Raw genomic sequence first — 14488 nt, forward strand, 5'->3', positions numbered from 1 at the left:
ATTTCCATTTGGGTTTTTTAAAAATGTTTTCTCTCTTGAGAAACTTAACAGGAACCCATGGTGGAGGGGAAGAAAAAAAAAAAAAAAAAAAAAAAAAGGACGTTAGAGTGGGAGAGAGCCAAAGCATAAGAGACTGTTAAAAAACTGAGAACAAACTGAGGGTTGATGGGGGGTGGGAGGGAGGGGAGGGTGGGTGATGGGTATTGAGGAGGGCACCTTTTGGGATGAGCACTGGGTGTTGTATGGAAACCAATTTGTCAATAAATTTCATATAAAAAAAATGTTTTCTCTTTACATAGTCTCTGTTTAGTAAAACACTATTCTCATATTTCCCTTTAACTTATTAGACAAGAGTTCTTTGGGGTTTCTCAGTCATATTTTATTCATTAAAAAAATTTTTAGCGTTTAGTTTTAAGGGAGAGAGATACAGAGCGAGTGGGGGAGGGGCAGAGAGAGAGAGGGAGACACAGAATCTGAAGCAGGCTCTGAGCTGTCAGCAGAGAGCCCAACGTGGGGCTCAAACTCACGAACCGTGGTATCGTGACCTGAGCCAAAACTGGATGCTCAACCAACCGAGCCACCCAGGCACTGCATCTTGATATTTTAAATCTTTGTTGAGTTACCCAATGTCTCAGAGACATCGTCTCAGGGCCCCTCAGAGACAGCTTCTGCTGAATGCTTCCCTCAGCATGTAGGCCGCGTATTCATGCTTCTTTGAATATCTGACAATTTCAGTTTGAAAACAGGACGTTTGGGGTTTGTTTTATGTTTATTTAGTTTTGAGAGACAGAGAGAGAGAGCACAAGCAGGGGAGGGACAGAGAGGGGTACAGAGGATCTGAAGCAGGTCGATGCTGACAGCAGGGAGCCCAACGCAGGGCTCGAACCCATGACCGTGAGATCATGACCTGAGCTGAAGTCGGAGGAGGCTCAGCTGACTGAGCCCCCCAGATGCCCCTAAAAGCAGACATTTTCAATAACATAATGTGGCAGCCCTGGATATCAGGCCGTCTGCCCAGCAGGCTTTGCGGCCCACACTCTCGTCGATGTCACAGTTGCTGTTTGTTTAGAGATGTTCTTGCACTGATTGGGAAGGCCTTTGTTTCTGTGCTGAGTGTAGACACTGAGTTTCTGTGCAGTTACTTTAGTGGTGAGCTAATGTGTGCACAAAGATTAAATGCCTGCAACCAATAAATCTCCCAGTGTTTGCCGAAGGGTTTGGGGGCTGGGGGAGACACACCTTCAATTCTCTAGCAATTCATAAGCCTTCCCTGGTTTTCACTTCCTGCTCATGCAGGACTTCAACGTCAGCCTGAGGTGAGAAATATTGTGTGTGTGTGTGTGTGTGTGTGTGTGTGTGATTAAAATTTATAATCCCTATGGAAAAGGATGTCCCGAGAGAGATGCTAAGCTAACATGGGAAAATATTAAAGAAGTGAATGGGAATGACTCACGGGTGAATGAGCACAAGGAAGACCCCAGGCCGCAACAGGAAATGCCTCTGTCACCCTCCATGTCTGCCCCGAGGCTGCGCTTCGTGCTCAGGGGGTCCGGAGTGTCCACAGCCCGGCATCCACCTGGCCACGTTGCAGAGGAGGTCTGTCCCTGGAGCTGCATCTCAGGAAGGCTGGGCAGCATTGTCTGACTCCAGGAGAACGTAAGCCACCCACCCACTGCAACCCCTTCCCCGGGACTAGCAGACCCAGTACCGGTAGGAGCCACTGGCTGTGACGGGGAGTCCGGAGGCAGGAAGGTGGCAGATGGCGTCTGTAAGGCTTTCATCGGCCTGGGCCAGTTTCCACCATTTTCATGCAAACCAACCATTTCGGAAATCTCTGAGATGTTCACAGGCAGCTGTAACCACTGGACAGAAAAAGCTGATGATTTCCAGAACAAGGTCCATGATTCCTAGAGAGCCCCACCTACCGGGTGGAAATTCTCACCAGATTCTGAAATCTAACCTGAGGACGAAGAACCCCAGGTACGCCGCAGGGAAGGGTCAGGGCGGCCTCAGCCTCTGTCTCAGAATCCGGGGAGAGGAAGCATGCCCCCCCCCCACCCCCGCAGGGCGGCCCTCCCTTCACGGGGCCCAGGAGTCTGCAGCCGCAGCTCAGGGCGGCCACCAGACCACAGAGAAATGCCTCTGATAAACTCCCGGGGGAAAGGCTCCAGCATGGCACCAGGAGCTGGCATACTCGCCGGGGAAAGCGCCGGTAATTGTTCAAAATAACCACGTAAAACCTCTGGCAACGGCCCTAAAGATAGGCAGCAAGTGAACAAAGATCTATTCGAGAACATCTATGAAAATGTAGACAGAAAGGTAAACCTGTGCCATAGCAACCAAGAGTACGCCCTCCCTCTCCTTCCCTCTCCCCACCAGGTCCTAAGGAGCAGACTTTTCTGGGGCAGCCAGGCACAGGGCTCTTTACCTGGCACTCAGCCGGAGGGAGGAGGAGGAGGAGGACTTCATGGCCTCTTATCCGGCCCAGCTGCCTGAGGCTGAGCCCCAGTTGGGTCAAGTGGGAGACTGGGGCTCCCTTCTTCGGCCCAGCTCCCAATTACGGAACAGAGGCTCTTCCTGGGGCTTGAAGCACTGAGAACATGAGCCCCCGATTGTCCTTGCTTTGGGTCATGAGATAGAGGCTCTCCATGCCAGGAGAGGAAGCCGCTTTCCCTCCACTGAGCACTCAGCTCCTAGATGGCTGGTGGGGGAGGGGGTCCCTCGGATAGAAGCCGACCTTTGTTCCCACCTGCAGCTCCAGGGAACAGGCTCAAAATCTAGCTGAGGAAGAGGAGCAAGCCACAAACAGACACTAAACATTAAACAAGCAAATAGCAGTCCTGGAAGGTGGGGGCTGGTACCCAGGGCTACCACCACATACTGTCTGAACTGTACTGGTTCCAACAGACACTGAGGAGGTGAGCCAAGAAACGTGAAAATATGGCCCATACCCCAGAGAGAGAGTAGGTAGCAGGGATTGCGTGTGACAGAATCAAATGTTGGCTTTAACAGGAAAAGACTCAAAACAGCCCTTACAAATATCACAGAGCTAAAGGAAAGATGCTTAAGGAGGTGAAGAAAGGTGCGAGGCAACATTATACAAAACAGAGAACACCAATGAAAAGGTATAAATTATTTTTTAAAAATATGAAAAATCAGTAGCTGAAAAGGGCAGTAACTGAAGTTTAAAAATCCAACACAAACAGACGTGTGGTCTGTGGTGACGAAAAGACCCTGGAGGTTTTCTTGAGGTTTTCACTCTGGGCTTCACAACAGGAAATAAGATGCAGAAACTGGAAACCAAGATCTCGCCTTGGCTGTTTCAGAAATCGCAGCCACAGCCCCCAAACTGGAGGCACAGGTGAGAAGAGGGGCTCACTTACCAGAACCCCCAAGGTACTGACTCCCGGGGGGACTGAGGACCAAGTCGAGGGAGTAAAACTCCTACAGCTCCAGGGGGCTGAGAAAACCACCTTCTCAGAGTGAAGAGTACAGAAAAGCCCCTGATGCTTCTGGCGGGGAAGAGAACATGAACATTTTAAAATACGCCCAGAGTATTCTGTCCTCCTTAGCAAAGACCTGGCCTCAGGAAGAGCCCAACCAACGTGGAGAAGGGAAATACCCCTCCAAGCCCTGCTGCTCCTTCCCACCTACGCGGGAAAAGAAAGGTCACAGGCGGGGGGCAGCCTCCTAAAAACCTGAGACCTGGTCACGGGGGCGGCGCGGGGGGCGGGATGCCTCCCCCACAGCAAGCACGGGCGTCCTGGACACTGGGGCTGAGCACTGGGAAGCCGACAGCCTTGTCAGGGACGTGCACCGATGGGAATTCTTGCACCCGCAGCTGTGAGATAGAACCGTGCAGCCAGGAGGGAAAACACTATGGCAGAGTTCTTCAGATAATGAAACAGAATCCACCACTGGGCACTGAGTGAATGAAACACTCATTATTAATAGTAGCCAAATAGCGGAGACAGTTTAAATGTCCAGCAAGTTACTACTGGATGCAAAATGTGGTATATCCATATGACAGAGTATTACTTGGCCATCAAAAGCAAAGAGGTAGTGACAGATGCTAAAACAAAATTCAGCTTCAAAACAATATTTGAAGTGGAAGAAGGCATTCAGAGGACCACACATTACACAAAGCCATACACGTGACACTCCAGACGAGGAAAATCAAGAGAGATGCCAAAGAGATCACTGAATGCCAGGAGCTGGGAGAGGAGGAAATCAGGAAGGACTGAATGATCCATATGGGATTTGGTTTCTGTGTTACAAAAATGTTCTGTGATTAACTGTGAGTAATGTTTGCACATCAAGAGTGTACAAGAAGCCACTAAATGATACCGTAAAATGGGGAAAGCAGCAAGTTCTGTTATGCATTTTGCATGAATAAAAATACAAGGGGCGCCTGCGTGGCTCAGTCGGTTAAGCGTCCGACTTTGGCTCAGGTCTTGATCTCGAAGTCTGTGAGTTCGAGCCCTGAGACAGGCTCTGGGCTGACAGCTCGGAGCCTGGAGCCTGCTTCGGATTCTGTCTCCCTCGCTCTCTGCCCCTCCCCCACTCATGCTCTGTCTCTCTTTCCTTCAAAAATAAATAAAAACATTCAAAAAAATTTTAATAAAGTAATATAGAATACGAGTTACATAAATTATAGTAACAGAAAGTAAAGACGAGGTAAACACAGCCCTTCGTCCCACCATGCTCTGGTGGAAACTGACATTCAGGGGCTGGCCGACTTCCTTAGTGCCCGCCAGTTTCACCCACATGCAAAACAGGAAAGAGAAACTTCTGAGAAATTAAATGTACCCTGGAGAAGGAGGGGCCCTAAGCACCCTATCAGGGTCCAGATCACACCTGCTCCCTCTCTGCATCAGAAACTCATTTCCCAACACTTGTTCACCTGGGACGGCTGCTCATTCCAAAGCTGGAGATGTTAAAGGACAATAAGGTGGACATCCTGGAGGGGCCCCAGAGCTCAGCTCCCATGGCCACCACCGTGATCAACATCCAGACTGAGACGTCCGTGCCCGACCACATCGTCTGGTCCCTGTTCAACACAATCTTCATGAACTGGTGCTGCCTGGGCTTCGTGGCCTTTGCCTACTCCGTGAAGGTGGGTGTGTGTGTTGGGGGGGTTCTCCCAGAAAGTGCAGGTGAGCCTGCGGAGGTCCGCCTGCCCCGAGGGCATGGGGGGGGGGGATGGGGAGTCCATGCGTGGTAGCAGTGAGGCTGCAGGAGGGGCCGGGGACGGCCAGGAGTGGCCTTTGTCCCCAGTTCCCAAGGACATCCCTCAGACTGAGATGTGGCTCCAGGGCTCTCCCAGAAAGAACAAAGGAACTCACCGGAAGCCGCCTCTCAGTGGGAGAGGCCAGTGACTGGACCTACGCAGAGGGAGGGGGCGCCCTGGGGTCTCCAGGAGAGGCGGAGAGTCTGAAGAAGGAGCTGCAGGCCCCAGGAGGGACGGGACCCAAGGGCCGCTGTCCCGCTCAGGCTCTGGGAAAGGGGGGTGGGTCCCCGACCGGGGCGAAGGGCATGTGGAGGCTGCTGTGGACGGGGACCGGCCTGGCTCTCGCCAGGACCCGCCCCTGATCCCCCTCTCCATCTTCTCTCCCCAGTCTAGGGACCGGAAGATGGTGGGTGACCTGATCGGGGCCCAGACCTATGCCTCCACCGCCAAGTGCCTGAACATCTGGGCCCTGGTCCTGGGCATCCTTCTGACCATTGGATTCATTGTTCTTCTGGTGATTGCCTACTTGACGGCCTACAATATCATTTTAAGGGTTATGCAGAATAGCAGAGGCCACCACTAGCTGCTCATGGCAGGAGACACCAGTCCTCCAGCATCGATTGTGGCTGTGCTTCCCATGCTTCCTGGGCTGTTGTGTTGGGCCCGTCCCTCAGCACCCACCCCTGTACCCTGTGCTTGAGCAGACTTCCCTGACCACAACTGAACGCAATAAAGTACCCTTGTGTGTGACGGTGCGGTGACGTCCCCTGGGTGGGGGGCCCTGCCGGGAGTCGCCAGCCTGCCCCTGAGACCGAGCCCACCGCCCCCCTTGCCCAGCTGTGCAGCTCTGGCTGGGGCAGGGCATGTCCTCAGCTGGTGCTGGTTTCTGGCCTCCTGCTGGGAACAACAGCTGCACCGGGGTCCTAGGATAGGGGACCCTGGCGCGAGGAGGTCCCGTGTGCAGAGCACCCTTGGGCCTGAGGGTGAGGGTCCCTCCCCAGGTGTGTGGCAGGGTGGTGCTGGAGAGAACGGGAACGGGCAGCTCGGGCCCTCTGGGATGGCCGTGGGGGTTGGCACCTGTGGGCGCAGCGGACGGAGCCGCGGGCTCCCAGCCCCTCCTGGGAGTTCTAGACTTCGCTGCACTCGGCAAGCCCCCCAGCTCTGTCTTTGCTCCTCTGGGGCTGGGGGTGGGGACAGAGCTCTCCACCGTGGGCTGACTGCAGAAGCCAATCATCGGACCTGGCGAGGAGGCCCCGATGGACAGGAAGCCTGAGGGGAAGGACTCACTCCCTCAACCCAAACGGAACCGGCCCTGCAGGGGGAGCGACTGCCCCTGCAGGGGGAGCGACTGCCCGGTGCCCCAGGAAGGGTCTCCCAGCCGCTGGGGCCTCAGGCCTTGGTGTGAGCTTTTGCCAGAGCCCAGGCTGCACCTGGGGACCCGGAGGCCATCCTCAGCCCTGCAGGAAGAGCTTGCCCCAGGCAGGCATTCCTGTCCCAGGCCCCAGAGGGACTGGGTGGGGTCGCACTGTGGTGGCCAAGCCCCCAGGCCCTGCACAGCCACCCCGGAGAGGCTGACTGGCGAGTCCCGGTGGCCACAGGCGGCGGTCAGGGAGGGAGCCCCTCGTCTCCGTGCGCTTCGCCCGCTGGGACAGCCAGGCTCGCCTGGGTTCCTGCAGTGGGGCCAGGTCAGGCCCTGCGGCTCCCCTCCCGTTGACGTCTGCAGCTCTTCACACTGGGTTCCCGGTTCAGTCCCCGCACAAGGTCCACACCCCCGGTGTCCACCTGTGCACACCCTGTCCCTGGGCGGGACTCTGGTTGGGGTGCCCTGGGTGGGCCGTGAAGCGCGCAGGGGTCCCAGGGCTGTGAGCGGCAGTGGGACGGCCCCAGGCAGGTGGGGGGTGGAGAGGGGACGCTGGTGGATCCGGCCCTCTGGGTCCCGGAAGGGCTTGCCCCAGATGGCCCAGGGGCCAGCCGGGGTCAGGGGAAGGGCCGGCCACGTGCTTCAGGCCCCCATTCCCCAGCCGGATGGGCTGCGTGGGTCTCACACTCCCAGATCAGGCAGCTCTCAAAAAGGACGGTCATATTGGGCATAACCCCATCTGAGCTGCAGTGACCTGGGTCTACGGTCCTGCTAGACAGGTGACCCTCTCTTGTAGCCGACAAACACTCTTGATGTCCAGCTTTTGCAAATCACAGGTGAGGGCCGAGGCATCACGCAGTAAGGTCCTGGGTACTGACCGTGGGCTTGCAGGGGCCCAGCACTGCACAGCCCTGGTCCTCAGAGCCCCCCTCCAGCTCTGGCACCGACCTGGCCAAGGCGTCCTGGGTCTCCTGGAGGTAGGCGGTGCTTGGGTGGGGGTGGGCAGTGGGGGGTGGTGTCGGCTGGCCAGCTGGTGGGGTCGAGGGAGACGGGCGGGGCCGCGCAGGTGGGAGGCATCCCAAGTTTTTCCAAAGAGCACTTGGGAGGGAATATTCTCTTCCGGCTTTGCGTGGACTGATCCCAGGAGGGAGACAGACTGGCAGGACTCCTGAGATGCCCTGTTCGGTCCTGACTGGGGATGAGGGTAGGGAGGACAGATGTGCTCCCAGAAGCTCCCAGCCACGAACCCCTGGGTCCCTTGGTGGAGGAGCCACGCATGTGGACAGTGAGGCCTTCCATGCCGGGAGCCGATCCATCCAGCCTTCCTGATGGCACAGCCCGGGCAGCCGGCGGAAGGGCAACGCACAGCGACCCTCCGAATGGGAAGCTACTGGTATCCCTCCTCTTACTCATCATGGCCATCCCCATGGTCCAATTGGCACTGACGATTCAAAAGAAACCCATGGGGGCAAACTCGGGGATATTTTCTGGGGATGACCCCCAGGACAAAAAAGAAACCTTATATCCAGCCGGTGCCACCCCCGCCTGCCCGTCCCCTACCTAAAGGAAGGATAGCCCCATATGTTTCCCAGCCAGGGAGGGGGGCACACGGGTTCGAAAGCCCCACTCCGGCAACAAAGCAATGTCTCTATGGCTACGAGTTGCTCCAACCCCTAGGCCCACTTGGCCCCCAGGAGGCATTCCAGATGGTAACTGGACCCGGTGGGTTAAGGTACAGAATGGTTCATTAGTTCCCAGGTATACGTTGTCTCTCTGGGAGCGCATAAGGCGTGGGTTCCCAGCCCTCTTGGCTCCCTCCAGGCACCCCAGACCAAAGCGAATACTTTTGTTCCTTCTACCGCAAACAGTTCAAAGGAACAATTAAGAAGTCATGTCCCTGTAAACGTTCCACTCGAGGTGTTGAGAGCTAGATGACCTTTCACGAAAATAGCAAAGCAAATGCTTTATAGACTATAAATAAACGTAGATACATAATGAAAATAATATGAAGAAATTACTCGATAAGCAAAGGCCAGGAGGGAACGTTACAAGAAAATAACCATGAGGTTCCTTGATGGGCGATTACACAAAGGAACGTTTTTAGAGTTAGGTAAAGCCGAGAAGCGTAGGTGACGCACGCTACAAGGAAATCGTTAACAAATATAACGCCAGGCTTGCCACAGTAAGGCGGCCGGTCGGACACACTGCTGTCGTGTCCATTTGTTATTCTCGCCGATGCCGTTCATCCTTCGGGAACCCCTGGACCTGCTGGGGCTGGACTCCGGCACCTTCCGGAAGGCTTGGGTCTGGTGTGGGGGAATGAAGGTAAGCCCTTGATGGGTTTTTTTCCTTCCTCCCTTCCTGCCTTCCTCCCTTCCTGCCTTCCTTCCTCCCTTCCTGCCTTCCTTCCTCCCTTCCTGCCTTCCTCCCTTCCTGCCTTCCTTCCTCCCTTCCTGCCTTCCTTCCTCCCTTCCTGCCTTCCTTCCTCCCTTCCTGCCTGCCTTCCTCCCTTCCTGCCTTCCTCCCTTCCTGCCTGCCTGCCTTCCTCCCTTCCTGCCTTCCTTCCTCCCTTCCTGCCTTCCTCCCTTCCTGCCTGCCTGCCTTCCTCCCTTCCTGCTTTCCTTCCTCCCTTCCTGCCTGCCTGCCTTCCTTCCTCCCTTCCTGCCTTCCTTCCTCCCTTCCTGCCTTCCTCCCTTTCTGCCTTCCTCCCTTCCTGCCTTCCTCCCTTCCTGCCTGCCTGCCTTCCTTCCTCCCTCCCTGCCTGCCTTCCTCCCTGCCTGCCTGCCTTCCTTCCTCCCTTCCTGCCTTCCTTCCTCCCTTCCTGCCTTCCTTCTTTCCTGCCTTCCTTCCTACCTTCCTTCCTTCTTTCCTGCCTTTCTTCCTTCCTCCCTTCCTACCTTTCTTCCTCCCTTCCTTCCTCCCTTCCTGCCTTCCTCCCTTCCTGCCTTCCTCCCTTCCTGCCTGCCTTCCTTCCTCCCTTCCTGCCTTCCTTCCTCCCTTCCTGCCTTCCTCTCTTCCTGCCTGCCTGCCTTCCTTCCTCCCTTCCTGCCTTCCTTCCTCCCTTCCTGCCTTCCTTCCTCCCTTCCTGCCTTCCTTTCTCCCTTCCTGCCTTCCTTCCTCCCTTCCTGCCTTCCTTCCTCCCTTCCTGCCTTCCTCCCTTCCTGCCTGCCTCCCTTCCTGCCTTCCTCCCTTCCTGCCTGCCTTCCTTCCTCCCTTCCTGCCTTCCTTCCTCCCTTCCTGCCTTCCTGCCTTCCTTCCTCCCTGCCTGCCTTCCTCCCTCCCTGCCTGCCTGCCTCCCTCCCTTCCTGCCTTCCTTCCTCCCTTCCTGCCTTCCTTCCTCCCTGCCTGCCTTCCTTCCTCCCTTCCTTCCTCCCTTCCTTCCTCCCTTCCTGCCTTCCTTCCTCCCTTCCTGCCTTCCTTCCTCCCTTCCTGCCTTCCTTCCTCCCTTCCTGCCTTCCTTCCTCCCTTCCTGCCTTCCTTCCTCCCTTCCTGCCTTCCTCCCTTCCTGCCTGCCTCCCTTCCTCCCTTCCTCCCTCCCTGCCTGCCTTCCTTCCTCCCTTCCTGCCTTCCTTCCTCCCTTCCTGCCTTCCTCCCTCCCTTCCTGCCTTCCTCCCTTCCTGCCTGCCTTCCTTCCTCCCTTCCTGCCTTCCTTCCTCCCTTCCTGCCTTCCTTCCTCCCTTCCTGCCTTCCTTCCTCCCTTCCTGCCTTCCTTCCTCCCTTCCTGCCTTCCTTCCTCCCTTCCTGCCTTCCTTCCTCCCTTCCTGCCTTCCTCCCTTCCTGCCTGCCTCCCTTCCTGCCTTCCTCCCTTCCTGCCTGCCTTCCTTCCTCCCTTCCTGCCTTCCTTCCTCCCTTCCTGCCTTCCTCCCTCCCTTCCTGCCTTCCTCCCTTCCTGCCTGCCTTCCTTCCTCCCTTCCTGCCTTCCTTCCTCCCTTCCTGCCTTCCTTCCTCCCTTCCTGCCTTCCTGCCTTCCTTCCTCCCTGCCTGCCTTCCTCCCTCCCTGCCTGCCTGCCTCCCTCCCTTCCTGCCTTCCTTCCTCCCTTCCTTCTTCCCTTCCTGCCTTCCTTCCTCCCTGCCTGCCTTCCTTCCTCCCTTCCTTCCTCCCTTCCTTCCTCCCTTCCTGCCTTCCTTCCTCCCTTCCTGCCTTCCTTCCTCCCTTCCTGCCTTCCTTCCTCCCTTCCTGCCTTCCTCCCTCCCTTCCTGCCTTCCTCCCTCCCTGCCTGCCTTCCTCCCTCCCTTCCTGCCTTCCTCCCTCCCTTCCTGCCTTCCTCCCTCCCTTCCTGCCTTCCTTCCTCCCTTCCGGCCTTCCTCCCTCCCTTCCTGCCTTCCTCCCTTCCTGCCTGCCTTCCTTCCTCCCTTCCTGCCTTCCTTCCTCCCTTCCTGCCTTCCTTCCTCCCTTCCTGCCTTCCTTCCTCCCTGCCTGCCTTCCTCCCTCCCTGCCTGCCTTCCTCCCTCCCTTCCTGCCTTCCTTCCTCCCTTCCTGCCTTCCTTCCTCCCTTCCTGCCTTCCTTCCTCCCTTCCTGCCTTCCTTCCTCCCTGCCTGCCTTCCTCCCTCCCTGCCTGCCTGCCTCCCTCCCTTCCTGCCTTCCTTCCTCCCTTCCTGCCTTCCTTCTTCCCTTCCTGCCTTCCTTCCTCCCTGCCTGCCTTCCTTCCTCCCTTCCTTCCTCCCTTCCTGCCTTCCTTCCTGCCTTCCTTCCTCCCTTCCTGCCTTCCTCCCTTCCTGCCTTCCTTCCTCCCTCCCTGCCTTCCTTCCTCCCTTCCTGCCTTCCTTCTTCCCTTCCTGCCTTCCTTCCTCCCTGCCTGCCTTCCTTCCTCCCTTCCTGCCTTCCTTCCTCCCTTCCTGCCTTCCTCCCTTCCTGCCTGCCTGCCTTCCTCCCTCCCTTCCTGCCTTCCTGCCTGCCTTCCTTCCTCCCTTCCTGCCTTCCTTCCTCCCTTCCTGCCTTCCTTCCTCCCTTCCTGCCTTCCTTCTTTCCTGCCTTCCTTCCTACCTTCCTGCCTTCCTTCCTTCCTTCTTTCCTGCCTTTCTTCCTTCCTCCCTTCCTACCTTCCTTCCTGCCTTCCTTCCTCCCTTCCTGCCTGCCTTCCTTCCTCCCTTCCTGCCTTCCTTCCTCCCTTCCTGCCTTCCTTCCTCCCTTCCTGCCTTCCTGCCTGCCTGCCTTCCTCCCTTCCTGTCTTCCTTCCTCCCTTCCTGCCTTCCTTCCTCCTTTCCTGCCTTCCTTCCTCCCTTCCTGCCTTCCTCCCTTCCTGCCTGCCTCCCTTCCTCCCTTCCTCCCTTCCTGCCTGCCTTCCTTCCTCCCTTCCTGCCTTCCTCCCTCCCTTCCTGCCTCCCTTCCTCCCTTCCTGCCTGCCTTCCTTCCTCCCTTCCTGCCTTCCTCCCTCCCTTCCTGCCTTCCTTCCTCCCTTCCTGCCTTCCTCCCTCCCTTCCTGCCTTCCTCCCTTCCTGCCTGCCTTCCTTCCTCCCTTCCTGCCTTCCTTCCTCCCTTCCTGCCTTCCTTCCTCCCTTCCTGCCTTCCTTCCTCCCTGCCTGCCTTCCTCCCTCCCTGCCTGCCTTCCTTCCTCCCTTCCTGCCTTCCTCCCTCCCTTCCTGCCTTCCTTCCTCCCTTCCTGCCTTCCTTCCTCCCTTCCTGCTTTCCTTCCTCCCTTCCTGCCTTCCTTCCTCCCTTCCTTCCTCCCTTCCTCCCTGCCTGCCTTCCTCCCTCCCTGCCTGCCTCCCTCCCTTCCTGCCTTCCTTCCTCCCTTCCTGCCTTCCTTCTTCCCTTCCTGCCTTCCTTCCTCCCTGCCTGCCTTCCTTCCTCCCTTCCTTCCTCCCTTCCTGCCTTCCTTCCTCCCTTCCTGCCTTCCTTCCTCCCTCCCTGCCTTCCTCCCTCCCTGCCTTCCTTCCTCCCTCCCTGCCTTTCTTCCTCCCTTCCTGCCTTCCTTCTTCCCTTCCTGCCTTCCTTCCTCCCTGCCTGCCTTCCTTCCTCCCTTCCTGCCTTCCTTCCTCCCTTCCTGCCTTCCTCCCTTCCTGCCTGCCTGCCTTCCTCCCTCCCTTCCTGCCTTCCTGCCTGCCTTCCTTCCTCCCTTCCTGCCTTCCTTCCTCCCTTCCTGCCTTCCTTCTTTCCTGCCTTCCTTCCTACCTTCCTGCCTTCCTTCCTTCCTTCTTTCCTGCCTTTCTTCCTTCCTCCCTTCCTACCTTCCTTCCTCCCTTCCTGCCTTCCTTCCTCCCTTCCTGCCTGCCTTCCTTCCTCCCTTCCTGCCTTCCTTCCTCCCTTCCTGCCTTCCTTCCTCCCTTCCTGCCTTCCTCCCTGCCTGCCTTCCTCCCTTCCTGTCTTCCTTCCTCCCTTCCTGCCTTCCTTCCTCCTTTCCTGCCTTTCTTCCTTCCTCCCTTCCTACCTTCCTTCCTCCCTTCCTGTCTTCCTTCCTCCCTTCCTGCCTTCCTTCCTCCTTTCCTGCCTGTCTGCCTTCCTCCCTTCCTGCCTTCCTTCCTCCCTTCCTGCCTTCCTCCCTTCCTGCCTGCCTGCCTTCCTTCCTCCCTTCCTGCCTTCCTTCCTCCCTTCCTGCCTTCCTCCCTTCCTGCCTGCCTGCCTTCCTCCCTTTCTGCTTTCCTTCCTCCCTACCTGCCTTCCTTCCTCCCTTCCTGCCTGCTTTCCTTCCTTCCTTCCTGTCTGCCTTCCTCCCTTCTATGTAATAATACAAGTGCCTGACTCAGTCATTTATTGCAGAGGTGCCCATTTCGAAGATGGCTGTCTCCAGTGAACACACTGAGAGCACGCAAACAACATGATGTGCATGGCCAGCTGCGACACATCTTGATTGGTTCTGATAATGGACTATCTGGGCCGCTTGTCTTTTCTTTTCCTGTGCTTTAACTTCCTGGGGTTCTGTTTTGGCAGCTCACATGCGCTCTCTCCTTCTCCCTCTTCCCTTCCCCCTCTACATCCCCCTCCCTCCAACCCACACCCTGAACTTGTTTTGTGGCCACACCCGTGCAGTGTGATTTCCAGGCCTGATATTTTTAAAGTTTTTCAGAGTTTCCTGAGAGTCATAGCTGGAGGGTTTCTTGCAATCCTAGGAACCACCAGGGCAGGTCCAGGCACAACACTGGTTGTTAAAAAGCTGAGACCCAACAAAGCAGGTAGACGGTGGGGACAGCCCAGGGCTGAGGGAAAGTCTCCAGGGCCCCCCCCCCCACACACACACACCCCTCAATAGGGAAGTGGGATAGCAGCTGACCCGGCCTGACTTGAGTGCCAGGACAGGAAGCTCCCCCTACCTCCTCAGCGTCAAGCCCTGCCCTCGTGTAACCTGACACTCTGTCCCTCATCCACCCTCCTGGTACCCAGCCAGTTTACAACTTTTGAAAGCTAGGAAATAGAAACTTTAGAGAAATCGAAACTGCCAGGGGAGGGAGGAGTCAGAGCACCCGTCAGCATCCGGACCGCAGCCGCTCATCTCAGATGGTGAACCCCAAAACTCTTGCCCCTCTGGTAACTGCCTAAAAGAACCCAAGTTGAAGGTTTTTCACAGAATGAGAGCATTTACCGAGGATGAATGTTATCTGAGTGACCCCTCTGTATGCCAGGGCAAACATATCTACACTTACTGCTCTTCTCTTGAAGCCAAAGCCCCTAACCCTAACCCTCACCCACACCCTGACCCTCACCCCTAACCCTGACCCTGACCCTGACCCTGACCCTAACCCATTCCCATGCTCTAGATGGCATAGACCTTCCTGTTTTTGAACCTCTCGTGTATGTGGAGTTTCTAAACATACAAAATTAAACTTTATTTTCTCCTGTTAATCGTTCTCATGTCAACTTAGCCAAAATAGTTTTTGCAGGGTAGAGGGAAGTTTTTCCACGCTGATGCTGAGTGTCTGCCCCACAGAAGCCTCTGCCTTCTCCAAAGGGTCCCAGGAGAGA

At 56.7% G+C, this 14488-nt stretch overlaps 1 protein-coding gene and 1 long non-coding RNA gene across 2 annotated transcripts; one reads left to right on the forward strand and one right to left on the reverse strand.

Annotated features, from left to right (window-relative positions):
• Nucleotides 1-3203: 3203 nt before the first annotated feature.
• Nucleotides 3204-4932, reverse strand: LOC115525099. Its single transcript, XR_003972297.1, has 3 exons — nucleotides 4836-4932; nucleotides 3474-3476; nucleotides 3204-3215 (listed from the first exon to the last, which is right to left on the reverse strand). It is a non-coding gene; the product is annotated as an uncharacterized LOC115525099 (long non-coding RNA).
• LOC115525097 (interferon-induced transmembrane protein 1-like) lies at nucleotides 4857-5980 on the forward strand. The gene is made up of 2 exons (XM_030332067.1): nucleotides 4857-5116; nucleotides 5619-5980. Exons 1-2 carry the CDS (start codon nucleotides 4934-4936, stop codon nucleotides 5811-5813), a joined length of 378 nt encoding a protein of 125 aa, XP_030187927.1. The 5' UTR covers nucleotides 4857-4933; the 3' UTR covers nucleotides 5814-5980.
• Nucleotides 5981-14488: the final 8508 nt, after the last annotated feature.

Source organism: Lynx canadensis, chromosome D1 (genome assembly GCF_007474595.2).
Source record: "Lynx canadensis isolate LIC74 chromosome D1, mLynCan4.pri.v2, whole genome shotgun sequence".
Taxonomy (NCBI): domain Eukaryota; kingdom Metazoa; phylum Chordata; class Mammalia; order Carnivora; family Felidae; genus Lynx; species Lynx canadensis.